Source organism: Chiloscyllium plagiosum, chromosome 38 (genome assembly GCF_004010195.1).
Source record: "Chiloscyllium plagiosum isolate BGI_BamShark_2017 chromosome 38, ASM401019v2, whole genome shotgun sequence".
Classification (NCBI taxonomy): Eukaryota; Metazoa; Chordata; class Chondrichthyes; order Orectolobiformes; family Hemiscylliidae; genus Chiloscyllium; species Chiloscyllium plagiosum.
In genome coordinates, this window is record NC_057747.1 from 13381107 (window position 1) to 13401088 (window position 19982).

The 19982-nt window shown below is 43.5% G+C and overlaps 1 protein-coding gene and 1 long non-coding RNA gene across 3 annotated transcripts in view; one reads left to right on the forward strand and one right to left on the reverse strand.

Annotated features, from left to right (window-relative positions):
* Positions 1 to 19982, reverse strand: part of LOC122541843 — a 190746-nt gene that overhangs the window by 36286 nt on the left and 134478 nt on the right. The gene's annotated exons all lie outside the window — the stretch shown is intronic.
* comtd1 (catechol-O-methyltransferase domain containing 1) overlaps positions 1 to 19982 on the forward strand; it is a 39703-nt gene that overhangs the window by 2437 nt on the left and 17284 nt on the right. The window contains exons 2-5 of the mRNA XM_043678884.1: positions 1465 to 1601; positions 3443 to 3548; positions 4938 to 5056; positions 17380 to 17434. Coding sequence (XP_043534819.1) covers positions 1465 to 1601; positions 3443 to 3548; positions 4938 to 5056; positions 17380 to 17434 — 417 coding nt within the window. The remainder of the gene's footprint in view (positions 1 to 1464; positions 1602 to 3442; positions 3549 to 4937; positions 5057 to 17379; positions 17435 to 19982) is intronic.

Genomic DNA, 19982 nt, shown 5'->3' on the forward strand with positions numbered 1-19982 from the left:
CTCCAACCCTGGCAACATCCTTGTAAATCTTTTCTGAACCCTTTCAAGTTTCATAGCACATTTCCAATAGCGTTAATATATCTAAGGACTCTGCTCCCATAACTCTCTGTAGCAAGGAGTTCCAAAGAGAGACAACCCTTTCAGAGAAGAAATTCCTCCTCCTCTCAATCTTAAATTGTCGTCCCTTTATTCTGAGACTGTCTCCTCTGGTCCTAGACTGTCTCATGAGGGGGAAGCATCTTCTCAGCACTGACCCTGTCAAGCCCAATAAGAATCCTGTCTATTTCAATGAGATCACCTCTCCTTTTTCAAAACTCCAGTGAGTAGAGTGCCAACCCATATAGCCTTTGCTCATAAGGCAATTTCTCCAAATCAGGAATCATTCCAGTGAACCCTCAGTGAAATGCCTCCAATGAAACGATATCTTTCCTGAAATAAGGGGACTAAAACTGCCCCGATGTGTTCTGCACTTTGCACAGTTGCAGTAAAAACATCCCTATTTTTAAACTCCAAATGCCTTGAAATAAAAGCCGATACTTCATTAGCCGTCAGTTCTTTTGTTGTCCCTTCCAATTTGAACAACTCCCCATTTCCTCACACTGTACTACATTTGCTAACTTTTTACCCAATTACTTAACCTAGCAATATCTCTCTAAACTGCTCGTATGCCTCTCACAACTTGCCTTTCCATCTATTTTTGTCATCTGCAAGTTTTGCCACAGCACGGTCACTTCCTTCCTCCAAAATCATTAATTTATAAACGGTTATGTAAACAGTTGCAGTCCCAGTATTGATTCCACTGGAACCCCACTGCTTAGATGTCGCCAACCTGAAAAAGAACCCTTTATCTCCATTCACTATTTCCTGTCCAGTCGGCAATTCTCTAAGCATGCCAATATATTGCCTCTAACATCATATTTTGTGAGGTGCCTTGTCAAACCACATCAGGAAGTCCAAATACACCACATCCACTATCCACTTTGGTTGAGCTGTCCTCCAAAACCCCCAACAAATTAGTCCGACATCTTTCTTTTCATGAAGCTGTGCTGACTCTGCTTGATTAGTTTATGATTTTCCAAATGTCCTGCTGCTACCATCTCAATAATTGATTCCAACATTTTTTCAGCAATAGATGTCGGGTTAATTGGTCTATAAGCTAACTGCTTTTTGGCAGATTGGCAATTTTCCAATCCTCCAGTACTTCTCCAGCATCCAAAGATTTTTGGAAAAATTCACCCGCTATATTCAGATGTGCCGGTCAGGTGAATTGGCCGTGCTAAATTGCCCATTACGCTCGGTGCATTAGTCAGAGGGAAATGGGTCTGGGTGGGTTACTCTTCGGAGGGTTGGTGTGGACTTGTTGGGCCAAATGTTTCCATACTGTAGGGAATCTAATCTAATCTGATAGATTTATGAAAGAATTGGAGCAACCTGATTAGTTAACCATTTGACTTTCATTCATAGGGAGAAAGTTGTTCTCACGCCGTTATTCACTTTTAAGAACCTTTAAGAGCCACAGTGGTGCAAAAGGAGACCCTTTAATGGATTACGTTCTACAGAATTCTCTCCGAGAGCATCCAATCCTGAAGAAGCTAAGGATGGTCAGTGAGTTAATTGCCGATAACTATTCCGTGAGATTTAATGCAAAGCTCAGAACATAGCTTAACCACAATTAAAAGAACTGAGAGCTGAATGTAGAAAGTAAATTTAGTGAACTTAGACAACCAAGTTCAGGGGAAAAAGTAAATTCCACACTTTCCTGATGATAGGTGTAACAGAGATTTGAAATGTTGATTCAGTTTGCACTTGAACATGAGATAAATATGAAGAGCGTGCCAGACAGATCTCCTTCTGATATTCAGAATTAAAGTGAGTTTACTGAAGTATTCAAGAGTTGTATCAAACTTGTTTTAACAGTAAAAGCTGTCCCAAATTCTATAATAAACACATACTCATCATCACGCAGGCAAATATTACATACAGTGTGGGAGAGGTGGAATTGAAAAGGTCACTCCTGGTTCTTTGAAGGACTTATGAATTGAACAGTGATGTTTCTGGAGATAGTTGTATAGTAGACTTCCACATTTTGTAAAAGATTACATTACATGAAAACGCAGTTTGAATTTTGTAAAGCAAAGTGAACAATTGAAAACAGAGATTCCAAGTTTCTAAATTGCAGCTGGAAAATGTTTGTTGGACTCATTAAAGAACTGGATTGCGTCAGTCTGATAATCAGTCACAGTCTAAATGCATACTCAAAACACCTTTGATTAATTCAGATTGGTTTTCTGTCTCACACCCCTTTGATAAATTTTCGTAATGCATTCAACTGGTTAGCTGTAAAGCAGCTACAACTGTTTTTCTGTCTGGGCTTATCACTGAGGGTGCACGGCACAGTGGCTCAGTGGGTAGCACTGCTGGCTCACAGTACCAGGGGCCCAGGTTTGATTCCACCCTCTGGTGATTGTCTGTGTGGGGTTTGTACCTTGTCTCCATGATTAGGTGGATGGGCAATTTAGCATGGCCAAAAGTGTCCAGGGAGATGCAGGCTAGGTGGATTAGTGATGGGAAATGCAAGGTTACAGAGATTGAGTGGGCCTGCGAATGATGCTATTCAGAGGATTGGTGTGAACCCGATGGGCCAAATGGCCTGCTTCCACACTTATGGATTATATGATTCTATAACTTCTGCCAATCTAGGTACCCCTTTCAATGAAAGAGGGAATTTTATCCTGGAGGTGGCTCTTCCTCTTTCTGTCACAAAAAAACCCTCCACTTATGTCAGGGCTACTTATAGGAAGTGTTTTTCAGTATAAAAACCTAACTGTTGGCCCACGGTGGGGGCAGTCCATTTTTTACAGAATGTTTCAATGGTCCAATGTTAGGTTCCCCTTGATGTAGGTAGTGAGTATGATCTGTGTCATAGTATACAGAGTTTAATTTCTCAGCCTTTGTTTCAGTAATACATTTAGTCAAGAAGTCTTGTCTCCAGAAACATCTGAAGGCTTCATTGTGAGCCACATGTCCCCAGTGAATGGTCCAGCTGAAAGTTGTAGCTTCCATCTTGGAAACAGGGTTGTGGCAGTGTCCTGAGACAATTCTCAACATGTCAGATGTTCTGTACAAAAAAAATTGTAATCCCTGTCATAGTGACTGTGACAATATCAGATTCTTTGGAGGTTCATTGATATTGATCAGGAGAGAAAGCAAGCTAATGTTTTGAGTCTAGATCACTCTTCAGAAGTCATTTAGAGCTAAATTTTTTTTGTTAAGCATAGTTATTAAGGGGTATGGGCCAAAGTATGTCCACAGATTGGCGATGACTTCACTAAACGGTGGAATATGCTCAAGGGGCTGAATGGCCTACCCCTGTTCCTTAAAAAAACAATGTATTCGGAAGTCTCTTTCTCACTACTTTTTTGTTTGTAAAATTCCTCTTCAGCGTACTCTCCAGGATCGAATGTGCATGATGTTGGTGGCTTGTGAACAGGCTCAATTCATGGGCAATCTGGCAAAGCTTATCAAAGCAAAGAATGTGCTCGAAATAGGTAAGTAAACGTCCACCAGAACCCATATTTTGCATTTCACTTGTAAACCTGCTCATGTGGAAGTCATTACTAATGAACCAAGAATTATTCGTATAGAACAATGCGCTAATGGAAGAGTCACTCATGCTTTACTATCAGCAACACAAACTGTGAAAATACATCTTAGATTAACCATGACCATCCAAGGGCTCATAATAGTCAATAAAAATGTAACTTTGTCCAAGTGGTTTGCAATAGTTAAAGTTATGTAATACTCAAAATGTATGATCAACAGTTGTATTTGATCAAAAGTTATTTATTTGCTTATGAACATGACAGTCATTGGCTCTGGATAGTTTAGAATGATAGGAATGTGATTCTCATTCGATTCTGTACAACCTGTTGTAGAGAAACCTGATGGCCCCTTGTTGAGTTAGCTCCTCAGAAGCCAGCTGCAGTCCCTATCAAGTGATTTTAACTGGAGGAATCTCCCAGTGGTTCACGGGAGAGAAAGGCAACTGCTGGTAAAGATTTATTAGGATGGTTTAGCGAGATGAGGTAATGTTTGATCAAGACTGGGTTTTGTGAAGGTGCTAAAAGGGTTCGGTAGAAGTGAAAAGAATTGCATTCATATAGTGCCTTAATTTAATAACTCCATATGAAGCACAATCACTGTTGTAATGCAGGAAATGTGAGAGCTGATTTGCACACAGCAAGCTCCCACAAAGAGCAGAGTTACAGCTGGATGAGCGATTTATTCAGGGATAAATATTGATTTAGACACTGAGCAGAACTGCACTGCTCTTCAAAATAAGAGGCACTTAAGTCCATTTGAGAGGGTACGTAGGGCCTTAGTTTAAAGGTTTATGTTAAAGACAATACAATAGAACATAGAACACTCTCTGTACTTCGTTGGAGTATCTGCCTAGATTTGAGGTAGAGACTTAAACAGATACTGTCACAGAGGCAGGAATGCTACCTTTGAACCATAGCAGATATCCTAGTCAGGAAGGTTTAAGGGGGAGTGTGTTGGAGAGTAGGGGGTCAGAAGTGTCCAGGATGCGAGAGTCAGGGAATAGGAGTGTATGGGAAGAGCCGTAAGGTTGTGGAAAGCAACAGAAGGGAATGGGCCAGGATTTGTTGATGAGGACCATGTAATTCTGACCTCCAGTGGAATGGAGTCTGTACAAGTTATGCATATATTTATATGGTTATAGAGTATGAATGATGAAGATCCACTCCAAAAGCTAGTGCTTCCAAATAAACCTGTTGGACTATAACCTGGTATTGTCTGATTTTTAACTTTGTGGCGTTCTTGTACAAGAGACATATCAGATTCTACCAACAGATCTTTAGTAAAGCTGCTGTTTTGTTTCGCTACCTGATATCTGGCTTGTTTTGTTTCTTCAGGTGTCTACACTGGATATAACACCTTGAACATGGCACTTGCAATACCTGATGATGGGAAAGTCATTGCTTGTGATATCAGCCAGGAATATGCCAATATTGGGATACCATACTGGAAGGAGGTGAGGAGTGATTCCTGTGTGAGCACTGCTCAGTATGATTGATCAGGTTAACTGTAGGGTGTGTGTGTGTGTGTGTGTGTGTGTTGGCTCATTAGATTTTGTGCTGACAATTATCCTTATGAATGTATCCCCAAAAATGAAACTTTTAATCCTTTTGGAGGAAACATCTTGAATGAGGCGTAGGCCATTCAGCCCTTTCTCCGAAAGCCTTTTAAATAAGTGGCCACTTAGTACAGTGCATACCTCCACCGTGCTGTGTTAACTCAATGTTATTATAATAATGCAGCTCTTTCTTGGGAGACTTTTCCCTGCCTGGTTGATGGTCTGTAACTTCACAGCTGAAAGCAAAAATCCTTTTTATGGAGAGTTTCCATCTCGCCGAGGCAGCTTCAGGCTAATCCAGTTTCAATGTCCTACTCTGGAAACCCTGCTCCCGTTTTGGCAAACTTCACAACTGCAGCTAAAGCAATCTGTAACATGTTGGATCGACAGCATTCAAAATCAAACTCCATTCTACTAACCTTCTGATGACTCTAGTATAGGCTTTGAAAATGATTATTGAGGGAGGAGTATTATGTGACTGGCAATTGTTAATAGGATTAATTCATGTCTGAGCAACAATTAAATTGTAATCACTCATGTGAACCCTCCCTTTAAACAAACTTCAAAACAGGAATTGAAGTTTTTAAAACTGCAGCTGGTACAGTAAGTCACGCTATGTCTCTACGATAATGATGTCCGTCAGCTAGAGTGTTCCTAGCTCAATGAGCAGCACTCCCAGTGCTGTGAGTTGTGCTGTTCCTACGAGATTGTCATTTTGGAGCCATGTGAGGGGTAGCTGCAGTTCCATAAACAACATTTTGTTGCTTGAAATGTGCAGTGAGTGACTCTCAATTCAGTGAGTGCCCCAAATTGACTGAGAGGCAGCAGAGTTAAGCAGTGCTTCTCCATCGTCTTCAGAAATGAAGGGCTTTTTTTAAAAAAAAAAGTTTACCCATCTTCGCAGGAGGCTCCAGTGAGTAATTGGATAGGAGAGAGAGTCCAATACAGCAGCTGGTCATGGCCCATTTGTTCCATCTGCTTGGTCATGACTTCAACTGAATGAAACATATGGAAATGCTCTCTCGGGTTCCTGCAAAGGGGTGTCGTGCTGTTTTGGACACGTTTAGGGCGAAGTCCAACTGGGCTTTCAATGTGGAGAGAAAATCCCAAAAGAGGCTAGAAAATCTCACACAGGTGAAAACCTGTGAAACAAAAAGAAGAAAGAGGATGTAGACTCTTCATAAACTGGCAGAAAAATGATGCAATGTCAAAAAGGGTGGCGCAGGAAAAGCACAGCAGGTCAGGCAGCATCCAAGGAGCAGGAGAGCTGATGTTTCGGGCATAAGCCCTTCATCAGGAATGTGGGGGAAGAAGGTGGAAGGGGGCTGAGAGATAATTAGGAGCGGGGAGGTGGGTGGGGAAGATAGCTGGGAAGGTGGTAGGTGAGGGGGTGATTGGTGTTTTCAAGTCTGGGAGAGTGTGGCCCTGAGCTGGTTTTTCAGGTCTGGGAGATGCAGCACTACAGAATGAAAGGAGGGAGGTAATGAATTTGAGGTTGAATATGTTAACTGACTGGTGCAGGATTAGTGTCCTGAATCACTGATAATCATGGGTTTAATATCCTGAATTGTGCTCACAAGCTTCAGTCGTCATCATGGGTAAGGTGTGCTGCTGATACTAGTATTCTACTGAAAGCAGATGAGGAAAAAAAAAAAATTTCTGCATATTTTCCATGAGCAGCAATGACTCCTGAAATCCTGGGTATGGTTTAAACTGGAGACTGTGCTTGTGGAAAGCTTTTTGTGATGTAGATTCCATTGTCGCAGAGTGACCTTTCCCTTCCATGAACATTTATCTGCAGCATTGCTCCTCCTCTGTTTCTTGGCCATATTTATATTTGGTGGCTAAAAATGTGCACTGGCAGAGTTTTCTTTTTCTGTTAGACCTATGCCAGTATCAAGTGATTATTCTCCATGATCACATCCAATTTTGACTTTGAGACAGTGAGTGGTCTGTTAACAATTCAGTCTCTAGTAACAATGCTCTTTGTGATGTCCAGTATGTTCAATAACTTTCTGAAGCTGGGAATCCCGAGGGGGGAATGAATTGGATTTATCCCTGTTCTCCTCCTCCAGTTTTAGACCCTTCTGTACGTCAAAGTTTATGCACAGACTCCTGCCCGTACCTTCCGCTGTCCAGGCCCTAAACTCTGAAATTCTCTCACTTAATCCCTCAGTTTCTCTTTCCTCGTTTTAAAACGTTTCTTAAAACCTACCTCTTTGACCAAACTTTTGACTTGAGCTAGCATCATCTTGACTGACTCAGTTTTATTTTTGGTAACTGCTCCTCTGAAGCATCTTGGGGCTTTCTGACGCTAATTAAAAATGTTATCATCAGTCACATGCATTGATACAGAATCTTTCACAATCTCTAGCTTTCTGAAAAGGCATTGTACAGCCAAAGGGTCAGAGACGAGATGGGAATCCTCTTTATGTAGCATGTCGTTACGATCTGCAGTGCAGCGCCTGATGGAGTGGTCTGGATAAATTCGGTAGCAGGTTTCAAACTGAAAATCAGACAAGTAGTTGAAGGAAGGAGCAAATTGCAGGGATATAAACAAGAATAGCTCTTCAAAAGAGCCACTGATATTTGGGGTGATTTTCTGTGCTGTATGAATCTGATTCTATGAAGTACTCTTTGTTTTAACGCATAATCATCATCATTGTTACATAGGGATCACATTCCTAGAACTAACATGAGTATGAATGAAGCAAAGAACTGAACTCTTGTTAAAAAGGAACAGCACTCCAGGTCATTGCCACACATCCTAGACACCATTCACTGAGCGACAGAGACACCGATATACAGGACCCTAGCTTGAGAGTTTGAGGGAAGTGGGAACAAGAGTGAGGGACTAAAGCAGGAGCAGATAAACTAGATCCGTATCTCTGCCTTGAGGAAACACCAGCAATGAGGCAGCTGCCTTGGCTATCTTCGGTATTCAGTGATGAATGATGTTCTGGACTTCATTGTTGATGCAGGAAGTTGATAAGATCAGTAGAACCGGGAGAAACCTGCAAGGTGCCACTCCCAGAAGCCGAGTCAGCTGTGGCCAGCCAAGAGCTGAGGTGAAGGTCCTCTGAGCTTTGACAATACCCACTGGGGAGGCGGTGGCCTAGTGGTATTATCACTGGACCTTTTATCCAGCGACCCAAGTAATATTCTGGGGACCCGGGTTCAAATCCCATCATGACAGATGGTGGAATGGCTGGCTCCAGAATCAAGAGTCAGTGACCCAATGAACCCATTGTTGGAAGAATCCATCTGGTTCACTAATGTCCTTTTTTAAGGAAGGAAACTGCAATCCTTATCTGATCTGGCCTACACATGACTCCAGACCCACAGTAATGTGGTTAACTCTTAACCACCCACTGGGCAATAAATGCTGGCCTAGCCAGAGGCTCCCACATTCCGTGAATGAATCAAAACAAAGATACACTCTTTCTACTTGAAACGACAGAGTTACCAGCCTGCCAGTGTTTATTTAATCTCGACAATACCTTGCAGCAAGTTGAACTGTGAAAGCTCTGGGAATGCAAACCTGGAAAGTCACTGATCCTTTTTCCCCTGAGGTTAGGGTGGCGCAATTAAGTGTGTGATGTACAGTTAACACCTAAACCGGAGGCTGTCGGACTTCCTACTGGCTGACTGCTTCGTTGAAAGTCTCTAACCTTGATCTGCTATATCTCATGACCCTTGTCCTCGCTGTCACTGCTCTGCTGTGAGACCAGATTAATACAACACTGTCCCCCAGATTACATCGTGGTGGTGTGGTGGTGGAATACAAATGCCCTGTGTCAGATTAGTGGAGAGTTATCTGAGCCAGGGTACATGCTGACTGAGCTCTAGCCATCACTCTGTGGGACCACGTCACCATTTGGTGTCAATTTTGATGGGGTGGGGGGATGGTGATGTTAGTGATACAAGGAAAAGGAGGGAGTGAGGTGGAAAGAATTGCTTGATCATAAACTTGAATTCAAAATCATTTGTATAGACTTGCAGGAAAACATACTATGCATGTAAAACAGGAGTATGTCCGATATTAACTGTGACTGGTTATTGGAATAAAGGGCGCTGAGAGTTGCTGGTGTGCAACATTAAAGTGCAGCAGTCTACTATAGGTGGATCAGAGTTTGTGCCATGATTGTGTGGAGGGGGTGGCACTTCTCAGATGCCAATGTCTGTGGATGTGGGGTGCATGCCACCACTGCCTGAAGCATGCCCCAAAACGTTGGTGTTGGGTGTCCACGTAGCGAGCTGGTGTTGCCCGATACCCACTCTGACTCTCATGTCAGGAATCCTCCATGTCTAGTTTCTGCCCATTACGGGTGGCACAGTGTCTCAATGGTTAGCACTGCAGCCTCACAGCGCCAGGGCCCCAGGTTTGACCCTACTGTTCGGAGGGTCGGTGTGCACTTGTTGGGCCAAATGGCCTGATTCTATACTGTAGGGAATCTAATCTAAAGGATGGCATAGTGGCTTAGTGGTTAGCACTGCTGCCTCTCAGCACCACGGACCCTGGTTCAATTCCACCCTTGTCTGTCTATGTGAAGTTTTCACATTCTCCCTGTGTCTGCGCGGGTTTCCTCCCACAGTCCAAAGATGTATAGGTTAGGTGAATTGGCTGTCCTAAATTGCCCCCTAGTGTTCTGGGTTTTGCAGACTAGGTGGATTAGTAATGGTAAAATGTGGGGTTATAGGGATAAGGTGCTGGGGCTGGGGGCTGGGTGGTATGCTGTTCGGAGGGTTGGTGCAGACTCGATGGGCTGAATAGCCATTTTCTCCCCACAAGGGATTCTGTGATTCTCTGGTAGAATAGGAAACAACGTGAGGCTAACAACGTTTGATCAAGTTGTAACAAGTGAAGATCACCATGAATAGGCCTTGTGCTGTTGTGAATCTCCTCTTGATGTCTGGAACTTTGTGGGGAAAATGTGATTTTTGTTTTGCTTTCAACATCAAGAAATACTTCACATGATTCTACCACATATTGCATGGTTTAAAATGAATTTTGACGAGTGGATTACTGTGATCCTAGGAATAAAATGTGTAAAATATTGAGACTGCAGCATTCCATTTCCTGTGTCCATCTCTGCCCACACTCTCTCAGGCCTCTCTCTCCTCATGACCTCCAGCTCCCTTTAATCCAACATCCAGTCCGTCCACACACACACACTCTCCCTGGTTCTATTGGCCTGAGTCCAGCTGACAAACAACAAGGATTCCTCAGCCTCCCTAAACCAAAGGCAGGAAATCCTCTAGTACTGGGAATGTGCTTTACCTAGGTCGCTTATGCTGTGAGGTGAAGCAATGATGGCTCCTGAGAGGAGCTGTTGACTTTCTGCAGAACGTTGCCTGCCATTGCCCACATCTGCTGGCCCTGCAGTAGCTGAGCTGCTGACATTTCTGGCTTACATTGAGTTCAGACCAGACTCTGGGCAAGAACAACTGCTTTCACTGCACTCTGTGCAGGGGGAGGGGACAGAAAGTATTGACGTGTTCCACAAAGCATGTATTCTGATTTATCAGTAAACCCACCTTTCTAAGGAGTGAGAGCGGACGGTGTGAATTGATTTGGTGTATTGATGTAGTCACGTTGTTTCAGATTACTTCAGTTCCTACATTTTTGGAAGAGAGGCCCATGTTTTGAGGTTGATTCTGATTTATTCTTTCTCTGACCTGCCGTGTGTTAATGAAATGAGAGCTTTCAAAAGCTTAACGTTCAGTCACGCGTTTTGTTGAATTTCACATTGTTGTTGATCAGCTTTTACAGCATTACCTTGTCTGGAGAGATTTGTAATGGCCAATACAGTCAGAGATTGAAACAAGATTATTTCTAAACAGTGCTTGATCATTTTTCAAATACTCCAATTTCATTCTGGACATCATCTACTTAAAAAAAAACTTAATTGAGAAATAAAATTAATTGAAAATGAAGGAAGGGCCTGTCTCTCTTCCTTTCTCTTGGCCTGTTCTCAATCTTTCTGGTGACTTGCTGTGTTTCTTTGATTAAAGATTATGACCAGAAATTTAGTTTTGAGCTGATTGGGTGTGAGGGGATGGGGCAGGGTGGGGTGGATATTGGTCAGATTGAGGCTTTGGATGATGTGGTCTGGATCACGGTTCGTGAGTTAGAGGTGGAACGTAGACTGGAGTTCATAAACTGAAGTTGAGTTGGCAGGGCGAGTGTTCGGAGGATGTGAAGGTACATTGGGGTGCTCTTGGAAGGAATATGCTAGCATAGACACATTTTAAAAAAAACTTATGATAGCAGGAGTTAACTCACCTACATTCATCTAAGGTGTTGAGGGTGGCATTGCTGCCTCGCAGCATCAGAGACCCAGGTTCGATTCCAGCCTTGAGCAACTCTGTGTGGAGTTTTCATGTTTTCCCTGTGTCAGCGTAGTTTTCCTCCGGGTGCACCGGTTTCCTTCACCACACTGAATCAAAGTGGATTTCACCAGTTTCCTCATCTTCGGAGGGTCAGTGTGGACCCGATGGGCCGAATGGCCTGCATTCATGCTGTAGGGATTCTACGATACATGTTTGCCTTAGTTGTACTGTGCCTCCTTCTGAAGGCTTTGACAGCCTCTGGGCATTCCAACACTGGGAGTGGTATCCCTGAGCAGATTGCGTGCGAATACAGAATTTTAGAATCCCTACAATGTGGAAACGAGCTCTTTGGCCCAACAAGTCCACACCAACCCTCCGAAGAGTAACCCACCCAGACCCATTATATTTACCCCTGACTAATGCATCTAACCTATACATTGCTGAACACTATGGGCAATTTAGCATGCCAATTCACCTGGCCTGCACATCTTTGGACTCTGGGAGGAAACCGGAGCACCCGGAGGGGACCCATGTAGATACTGGGAGAGCATGCAAACTGCGCACAGACAGTCGCCTGAGGTTGGAATTGAACCTGAGTCCTTAGCACTGCTGCCTCACAGTGCCAGCTACTGTGCCTCTGGAACAGATAAAGGATGGCGCTTGTTTAACCTCGCCAGATGAGGAATGTGAGTTTAGTTTTCGTGTACTGACTGGGGCCAAAGGACACTGCGCAGCTCCTGTGAACTGATCAGCGCACACCCAGTGTGTCAGCCCATGACTTCATTTTGGTACAACTGGAGCTGATCCAGTCTGCTGAAGAAAAGCCTGGCCTGATGCCTATGATTGTACTAGTTTGTATTTAAGTCACTGTACTCCCTATCATTGGAAACACTGAGGAGCACAGTGCGTCATGGTGAGGCATCCAAGTTTCTTAAGCCTGGAACTCACGAAAGTCATAGAGATGTACAGCACGTAAACAGACCCTTCGATCGAACTCATTCATGTCGACCAGATATCCCAAGCCAAATCTAGTCCCACCCACCAGCACCCAGCTCCTATCCCTGCAAACCCTTCCTATTCATATACCCATCCAGATGCCTTTTAAATGCTGTAATTGTACCAGCCTCCACCACTTCCTCTGGCAGTTCATTCCATACATACCTCTGCGTGAAAAAGTTGCCCTGTAGGTCTCTCTCATGTCTTTCCCCTCTCACCCTAAACCTCTACTCTCTCTAGTTCTGGACTTCCTCACCCCAGGGAAAAGACCTGGATTTACTCTATCTATGCCCCTCATGATTGTATAAACCTCTAAAAGGTCACCCCTCAACCTCCAACACTCCAGGGAAAACAGCCCCAGCTGATTCAACCTCTCCCTATGCTCAAACCCTCCAACCCTAGCAACACCCTTGTAAATCTTTTCTGAAGCCTTTCAAGTTTCGCAACATCCTTCCAAAAGGAAAGAAACCTGAATTGTATGCGATATTCCAATAGTGGCCTAACCAATGTCCTGTACAGCCACAATGTGACCTCCCAACTCCTGTACTCAATACTTTGACCAATAAAGGAAAGCATACCAATCGCTGCCTTCACTGCGCTCCAAGGTCTCTTTGTTCAGCAGCACTCCCTAGTGTACAAGTCCTGCTAAGATTTGCTTTCCCAAAATGCAGCACCTCACCTTTATCTAAATTAAGCTCCATCTGCCACGTCTCAACCCATTGGCCCATCTGATCAATATCCTGTTGTAATCTGAGGTAACTTCCTTTGCTGTACACTGCACTTCCAATTTTACTGTCATCTGCAAACTTACTAACTATACCTCTTATGTTCACATCCAAATCATTTATATAAATGAAAAGCAGTGGACCCAGCACTGATCCTTGTGGCACTCCACTGGTCACAGACCTCCAGACTGAAAAAACAACCCTCCATCACCACCTTTTAGAGCAAGTTCTGTATCCAAATGGCTAGTCCTCCCTGTATTCCGTGAGATCTAACCTTGCTAGTCAGTCTCCCATGGGGAACCTTGTCGATCACCTTATTGAAATCCATATAGATCACGTCCATGGCTCTGCCATCATCAATCCTCTTTGTTACTTCTTCAAAAAAATTAAGTCTGTGAGACATGATTTCCCATGCACAAAGCCATGTTGGCCATCCTTAGTCAGTCCTTGCCTTTCAAAATACATGTACGACCTGTCCCTCAGGATTCCCTCCAACAACTTGCCCACCGCTGACGTCAGGCTCACTGGTCTATAGTTCCCTGTCTTGTCCTTACCACCTTTCTTAAACAGCGGCACCACATTAGCCAACCTCCAGTCTTCTGGCACCTCACCTGTGACTATTGATGATACAAATATCTTGGCAAGGGGCCCAGCAATCACTTCTCTGGCTTCCCACAGAGTTCTAGGGTACACCTGATCAGGTCGTGGGGATGTATCTACTTTTATGCATTTCAAGACATCCAGCACCTCTTCCTCTGTAATATGGGCATTTTCCAAGATGTGACCATCTATTCCCCCACATTCTATATCTTCCATGTCCTTTCCCCCAGTAAACACTGATACAAAATACTCCCCATCTCCTGTGGTTTCACACGTCGGCTGCCTTGCTGATCTTTGAGGGGTCCTATTCTCTCCCTAACTACTCTTTGACCTTAATGTCTTTGTAAAATTCCTTTGGATTCTCCTTAACCCTATTTGAAAAAACTATCTCATGTCCCCTATTTGCCCTCCTGATTTCCCTCTTAAGTATACTCCTACTGCCTTTATACTCTTCTAAGGATTCACTCGAAAAACTAATAGAATTATGGTCGCTGACCCCAAAGTACTCCCTCACTGACACCTCAGTCACCTGCCGTGCCTCATTTCTGAAGAAAGTTTCAAGCTTTGCACCTTCTCTAATAGATACATTCACATACTGAATTGGAAAATTTTCTTGTACTCATTTAACAAATTCCTCTCCATCTAAATCCTTAATACTATGGCAGTCCCAGTCTATGTTTGGAAAGTTAAAATCCCTGACCATAATGACCTTATTATTCTTACAGCTAACTGAAATCTCCTTACAAATTTGTTTCTCAATTTCCCTCTGATTATGAGGGGGTCTGTAATACAATCCCAATAAGGTGATCATCCCTTTCTTATTTCTCAGTTCCACCCAAATAACTTCCGTGGAAGTATTTCCAAGAATATCCTCCCTCAGTACAGTTATAATGCTATCCCTTATCAAAAATGCCACTCCCCTCCTTTCTTGCCTCCCTTTGTCCTTCCTGTAGCAGTTGTATCCTGGAACATGAAGCTGCCAGTCCTGTCCATCCCTGAGCCATGTTTCTGTAATTGCTGTGATTATCTCAGTTCCATGTTCCTAAGCAGGCCTTGAGTTCATCTGCATTCCCTGTTAGGCCTCTTGCATTGAAATAAATGCAGTTTAATTTATCAGTCCTACCTTGTTCTCTGCTTTGTCTCTGCCTACCCTGACTGTTTGACTCACTTCTGTTCTCCACTGTACCAGTCTCAGGTTGATGTTTTTCCTCACTATCTCCCTGGGTCCCAATTTCCCCCCCTCCCCCTGAGCAGCTCTAGCAAATCTCCCTGCCAGTCCCCTTCCAATTCAGGTGTAATCTATCCTCCTTGTACAGGAAGAGATTCCAGTGATCCAAAAATGTGAATCCTTTTCCCATACACTAGCTCATGCATTCATCTCCTCTATCCTTCTATTCCTGCCCTCGCTCGCAGCATCGGGAATAATCCAGATATTACTACACTTGAGGACCTCCTTTTTAAGTTCCTGCCTGACATTGTATGTTCTCCCTTCAGAACCTCATCCTTTTTCCTTCCTATGTTATTGGTTCCAATGTGTACAATGACCTCCTGCTTGGCCCTCTCCCCTTGAGAACATTCTGCACTCTCTCTGAGATATCCTTGATCCTGGCACCAGGGAGGCAACACACTGTTCTGATTTTTTGCTGCTGACAACAGAAACATCTGTTTGTGCCTGGGACTAGAGAGTCCCCTAACACAATTGATCTCTTGGAACCCGACGTAACTTTTGTTGCATTAGAGCCAGTCTCGATACCAGAAATTTGGCTGTTCATGCAACATTCCCCCGGGAATCCATCACACCCTTCATTTTCCAAAACAGTATACTTATTTGAAATGGGGATAGACACAGAAGATTCCTGCACTACCTGCCTAACTGTCTAACCTTTCCTGGAGTTAACCTATCTACCTGACTGTATCTGCAACTTTTCTCCCTTCCTATAACTGCCATCCATCTCACCCTCTTTGATCTTGTAAATTCCTCATTGCCTCTAACTGTTTCTCCAATCGATCCATTCGATATGATAGGATTCGCAACCAACAGCATTTATTGCAGATATAATCCTCAGAAACTTGTAAACGCTCCCTGAACTCCCACATCTGACAAAAAGAGCATATCACTCTACTAAAGGCAATTTTAGCTTCTTTCAATCTACAGACCCAGAAAGTAGCAGTGTCTTATTCCTCTACAAATCACTGCTCCAGGCTAACTATTTTAAGTTTAATCAAGCGACATATCTCAATAAAACATATAATCAAGAAAGAACCCACTGTACACACTAATGCAGACTTACTGTAAGGTCACACTTAAAGCTATTCACTTATCTGTTTCTGTGCTGTGACCTCTCCCAAACAGGTTCCTCTAAGATCAGTTGTGAATTTCACTGTTTGTTAATTTTCCTAGATGCACTCCGATGTCCAGCGATCCATGAAATCAAACAGCAAAGGGAGTAACTGTAAAGTTTCAATGCTCTTGCTCTTGCTCTCTCTTGCACTGACCATCTTCGGATGCTGGCTGACCTGCTGCACATTTTCAGTACCACACTAATCTTGACTCATGTCGTGCCTTTGTCATCCCTCTCCCTTCTAAAAGTGCTGTTGTTCTAACATTTTTTTTCCTCCAAAGTTCCAAAACAATGCAACACCATATAAAACAGTAATTTCTGCTCCTGAAATTCGAGGAAATCCCCTCCAATGCCTAAAATACCTCACAAAAAAGGAGCAGTCTGTTAGAACTAGAAATTTTTCCCATCCTCCATCTTGAATTACCCAGAATCCTCCTTTTTTTTAACCAAAGGAAAATCCAGGTACAATTGTCTAGAACAGCTAAGCTAATCCTGTGCCCAGGCCTCATGTGAATAAATATGTCCAAGTCCCATTGTACTTGGTGTCTAATGAAAGTGAATCTCCTTTTTGCCTGTTGTTGTTGTCCAGTGCAAAGTGGGTTTAAAAGGTTGCTTGCTTCCATTGAATCATCAGTATTGTGGATAGCTACAAGCTAGTGCTGTTGATGTTAGCCTATTGCACTCTGTACTGCTGGGAGGCCTGTAATGAATAGAGACACTGGCTGTTCACTGAGTGGGATTGGTTTAGCTTGGACCTAGTGCAGACAGTTCTTTTTGCACATGGTTCCTTTTGTTTTTATTCACTCAACTGATGGGGTCAGTTGTTGCCAAACCGTAACTGTCCTTGGAAACAATGGAGCAATGTTCTCAGCTATTTCAGAGGACAGTTAAAATTCAACCACATTGCCATGCGTCTGGAATCACCTGTAGGGCGGGTGGCAGTTTCCTTCCTAAAAGAAGTGGACCAGATCTTCTTTTTCAAATGACCATCAACAATGGATACAATGCCATCATTAGACTCTTAATTACCGATTTTGTTTTTACTGAATTCAAATTTCACCCTCTGCTGTGGAGGGCTTTGAACCCAGGTCCCCGAAGCCTTCTGCCATTTCTGGATAACTCTCCACACCGCTGAGTAAATCCAATCTTGACATTTAAATGATTCATTCGTGTTGGGGCTTTGTGCTGTTTAAAAAAATTAAATCTCCATTCTGGTTTATTGCAGGCTGGAGTGGAGCATAAAATTGACCTTCGGATTAAACCAGCAACTGAAACACTAGGTAAGTAAAGCAGCACCATATTATTTGTTCACACAGTGATGAGGGGAGCCAGTAGGACTTTAAAGACCCATCAGCATTATTTTAATGCAAAATAATTTTCATCTGGCCCTTACATCAGCTGGAGCTTAGTTGCAAGGACTCTTGTCTCTGAATCCAAAGGTCCTCTGAGCGTATCATTCAGAACGTCGCTGTAGGTCATATTGTGGGGGTGTTACATACGCTGTGGTGCTAATTTGTAGACAAGGTGCTAAACCATAGTCATGTCTGCCCCCTCAGATGGACAGGAGCAATCCCTTTTGAGCTGTTTCCAAGATGAGTTATTAACATCCTGGGAGGTTGCCATTGACCAGAAACTGAACTGCACTAGCCATATTAATACTGTGGCTACAGGAAAGAGCAGGTCAGAGACTAGAAGTCCTGAAGTGAGTAACTCACCCCCTGACTCTTGAAAACCAGCTGCAAAGTACAAGTCAAGAGTGTGATGGAATCCCAGCCCTTGTCTGGATGGGTGCAGGTGCAACTCCAACAACAATCAACACTATCTCGGAGACAGCAGCCTACTTAATTAACACCACGCTCACAAGCATCCTGTCCCTCCACCACCGATGCTCAGGCGCAGCAGTGTGTACAATCTACAAGATGCACTGCAGAAATTCACCAACTTTCCGCCACCTCACTTTCTCCCTGATGGAATCCCAGCCCTTGTCTGGATGGGTGCAACTCCAACAACAATCGAGAATCTCAACACTATCTCGGAGACAGCAGCCTAATTAATTAACACCACGCTCACAAGCATCCTGTCCCTCCACCACCGATGCTCAGGCGCAGCAGTGTGTACCATCTACAAAATGCACTGCAGAAATTCACCAACTTTCCGCCAACAGCAACTTCCGAACCCATTACCACTTCCATCTAAGAGGCCAAGGGCAGCAGATACATAGGAAAATCACTTGCAAGCTTTAATTGTTTGACATTGTGAGAGTTATAGCTAAACTTTGAAATGACTATTTGAGAGGTCCCGTCACCAGGGTTGTGTACATAGATGGATCACACAGGCCTGAATGTTCTTTTCACATTATGATCCAGCTCAGCTCACTCAAGATGGAGTGATCTATCAGTGCATCACCAAGTGAATGTACAAATTAGGAATAGTAGTCCATTCAGCCTCTTGACCGTTCGCAAGATCATGTCTAATCTGATTAAACCTCAAACTGGCCTGCTTGGGCAGCAAGTAGCTGCTGTGATACAGAACACACAGCTGGGAATGTGGTGGAGACAGGGTTTTCAAGAGAGAATTGTCTGCTGGGGAACAGTTTTCTGAGCTGTGGTGAAAAGGAGGGGGAATGAGATTGTGAATTGCTCTTACAGAGAACTGACACAGATAAGCCGGGCTGAATGGCCATTTCCTGTGCTATGCCTATTTCATGACTCCTTGTGTGAGATTCCATGTAAATAGTTACATTCCTACAGCTAGCATGGGAGATGCCAGACCCATGCCCAATGTGCCATCTGCACACACAATTGGCCATGTCCTTGAACAGAAAATTATTTAAGAGTGTGCAAGTTAAAATCTGTCAATGATGCAGTTAGGTAACAGCCATGTTTGTGACTAGGAGCTTTCTATAGGATGTAATCAACTTAACAATCAGCGTACAGGAACTGGGGGGATAAACCTTCCTTTTTCAATTTTGCTTCATTTGTTAATACATGGAGTTTGATCAGGTGGATGTGAGCTTGCTCCCTTAGTACCTCTAGGTGACGCCTGTGTTCTATAGAAGCAGCTTCCAGCTGATTGGTTTTTGATTTGGTTTAAAACTGTACTATTTTCCAAAATTCTGCTTAAACATTGCAACAGCTTCCAATCCTCCTAATTCCTTTAACAGAATATTGTTATTTTGGTGTGTGGGACTACGGCTGTACAGCAGATGCAAAAAGTAACCTTTATTCAGATTTTGTAGTAACTTCAATGAACAGAAAAGGTAACCATGCAACAGTGTTAATGACTACTATAAAAGAGAGGAAAAGGAGTAAGTTCATTTGGCACCTCAGAGTCAAAGAGGGTGGTGCTAGGAAAGCACTGCTGTTCGAGCAGGATTCCTGATGAAGGGTTTATGCCCAAAACGTCAATTCTCCTCCTCGTAGGATGCTGTCTGGGCTATGCTTTTCCAGCACCACATTCTTTCAACTCTGATCTCCAGCATCTGCAGTCCTCATTTTTTTTCTCCTCATTTGGCCCCTCTGCCTGCTCCACCGTTCAATAGATTATGGCTGATTTGTTAATCCTTTTGTAAATTATCTTCCTTCCCACCAATCCACTGCACCTTCCGCTCTGACCTATCACCATCAGCTCCCCACCTTCATCCACCTATTATATTCTAGCTACCTTGTCCCACTGCGTATGCCCCCCATTTATCTCTAAGTCCCCTTGGGCCACCTCCACGTTCCTAATGACTCTCCTGTTCCTTGGTTGATACCTGACTGGCTGTGCTATTCCAGCACCATACTTTTTGACTAGTTATCACATAGCCTTAATATGAATAACTGCAGA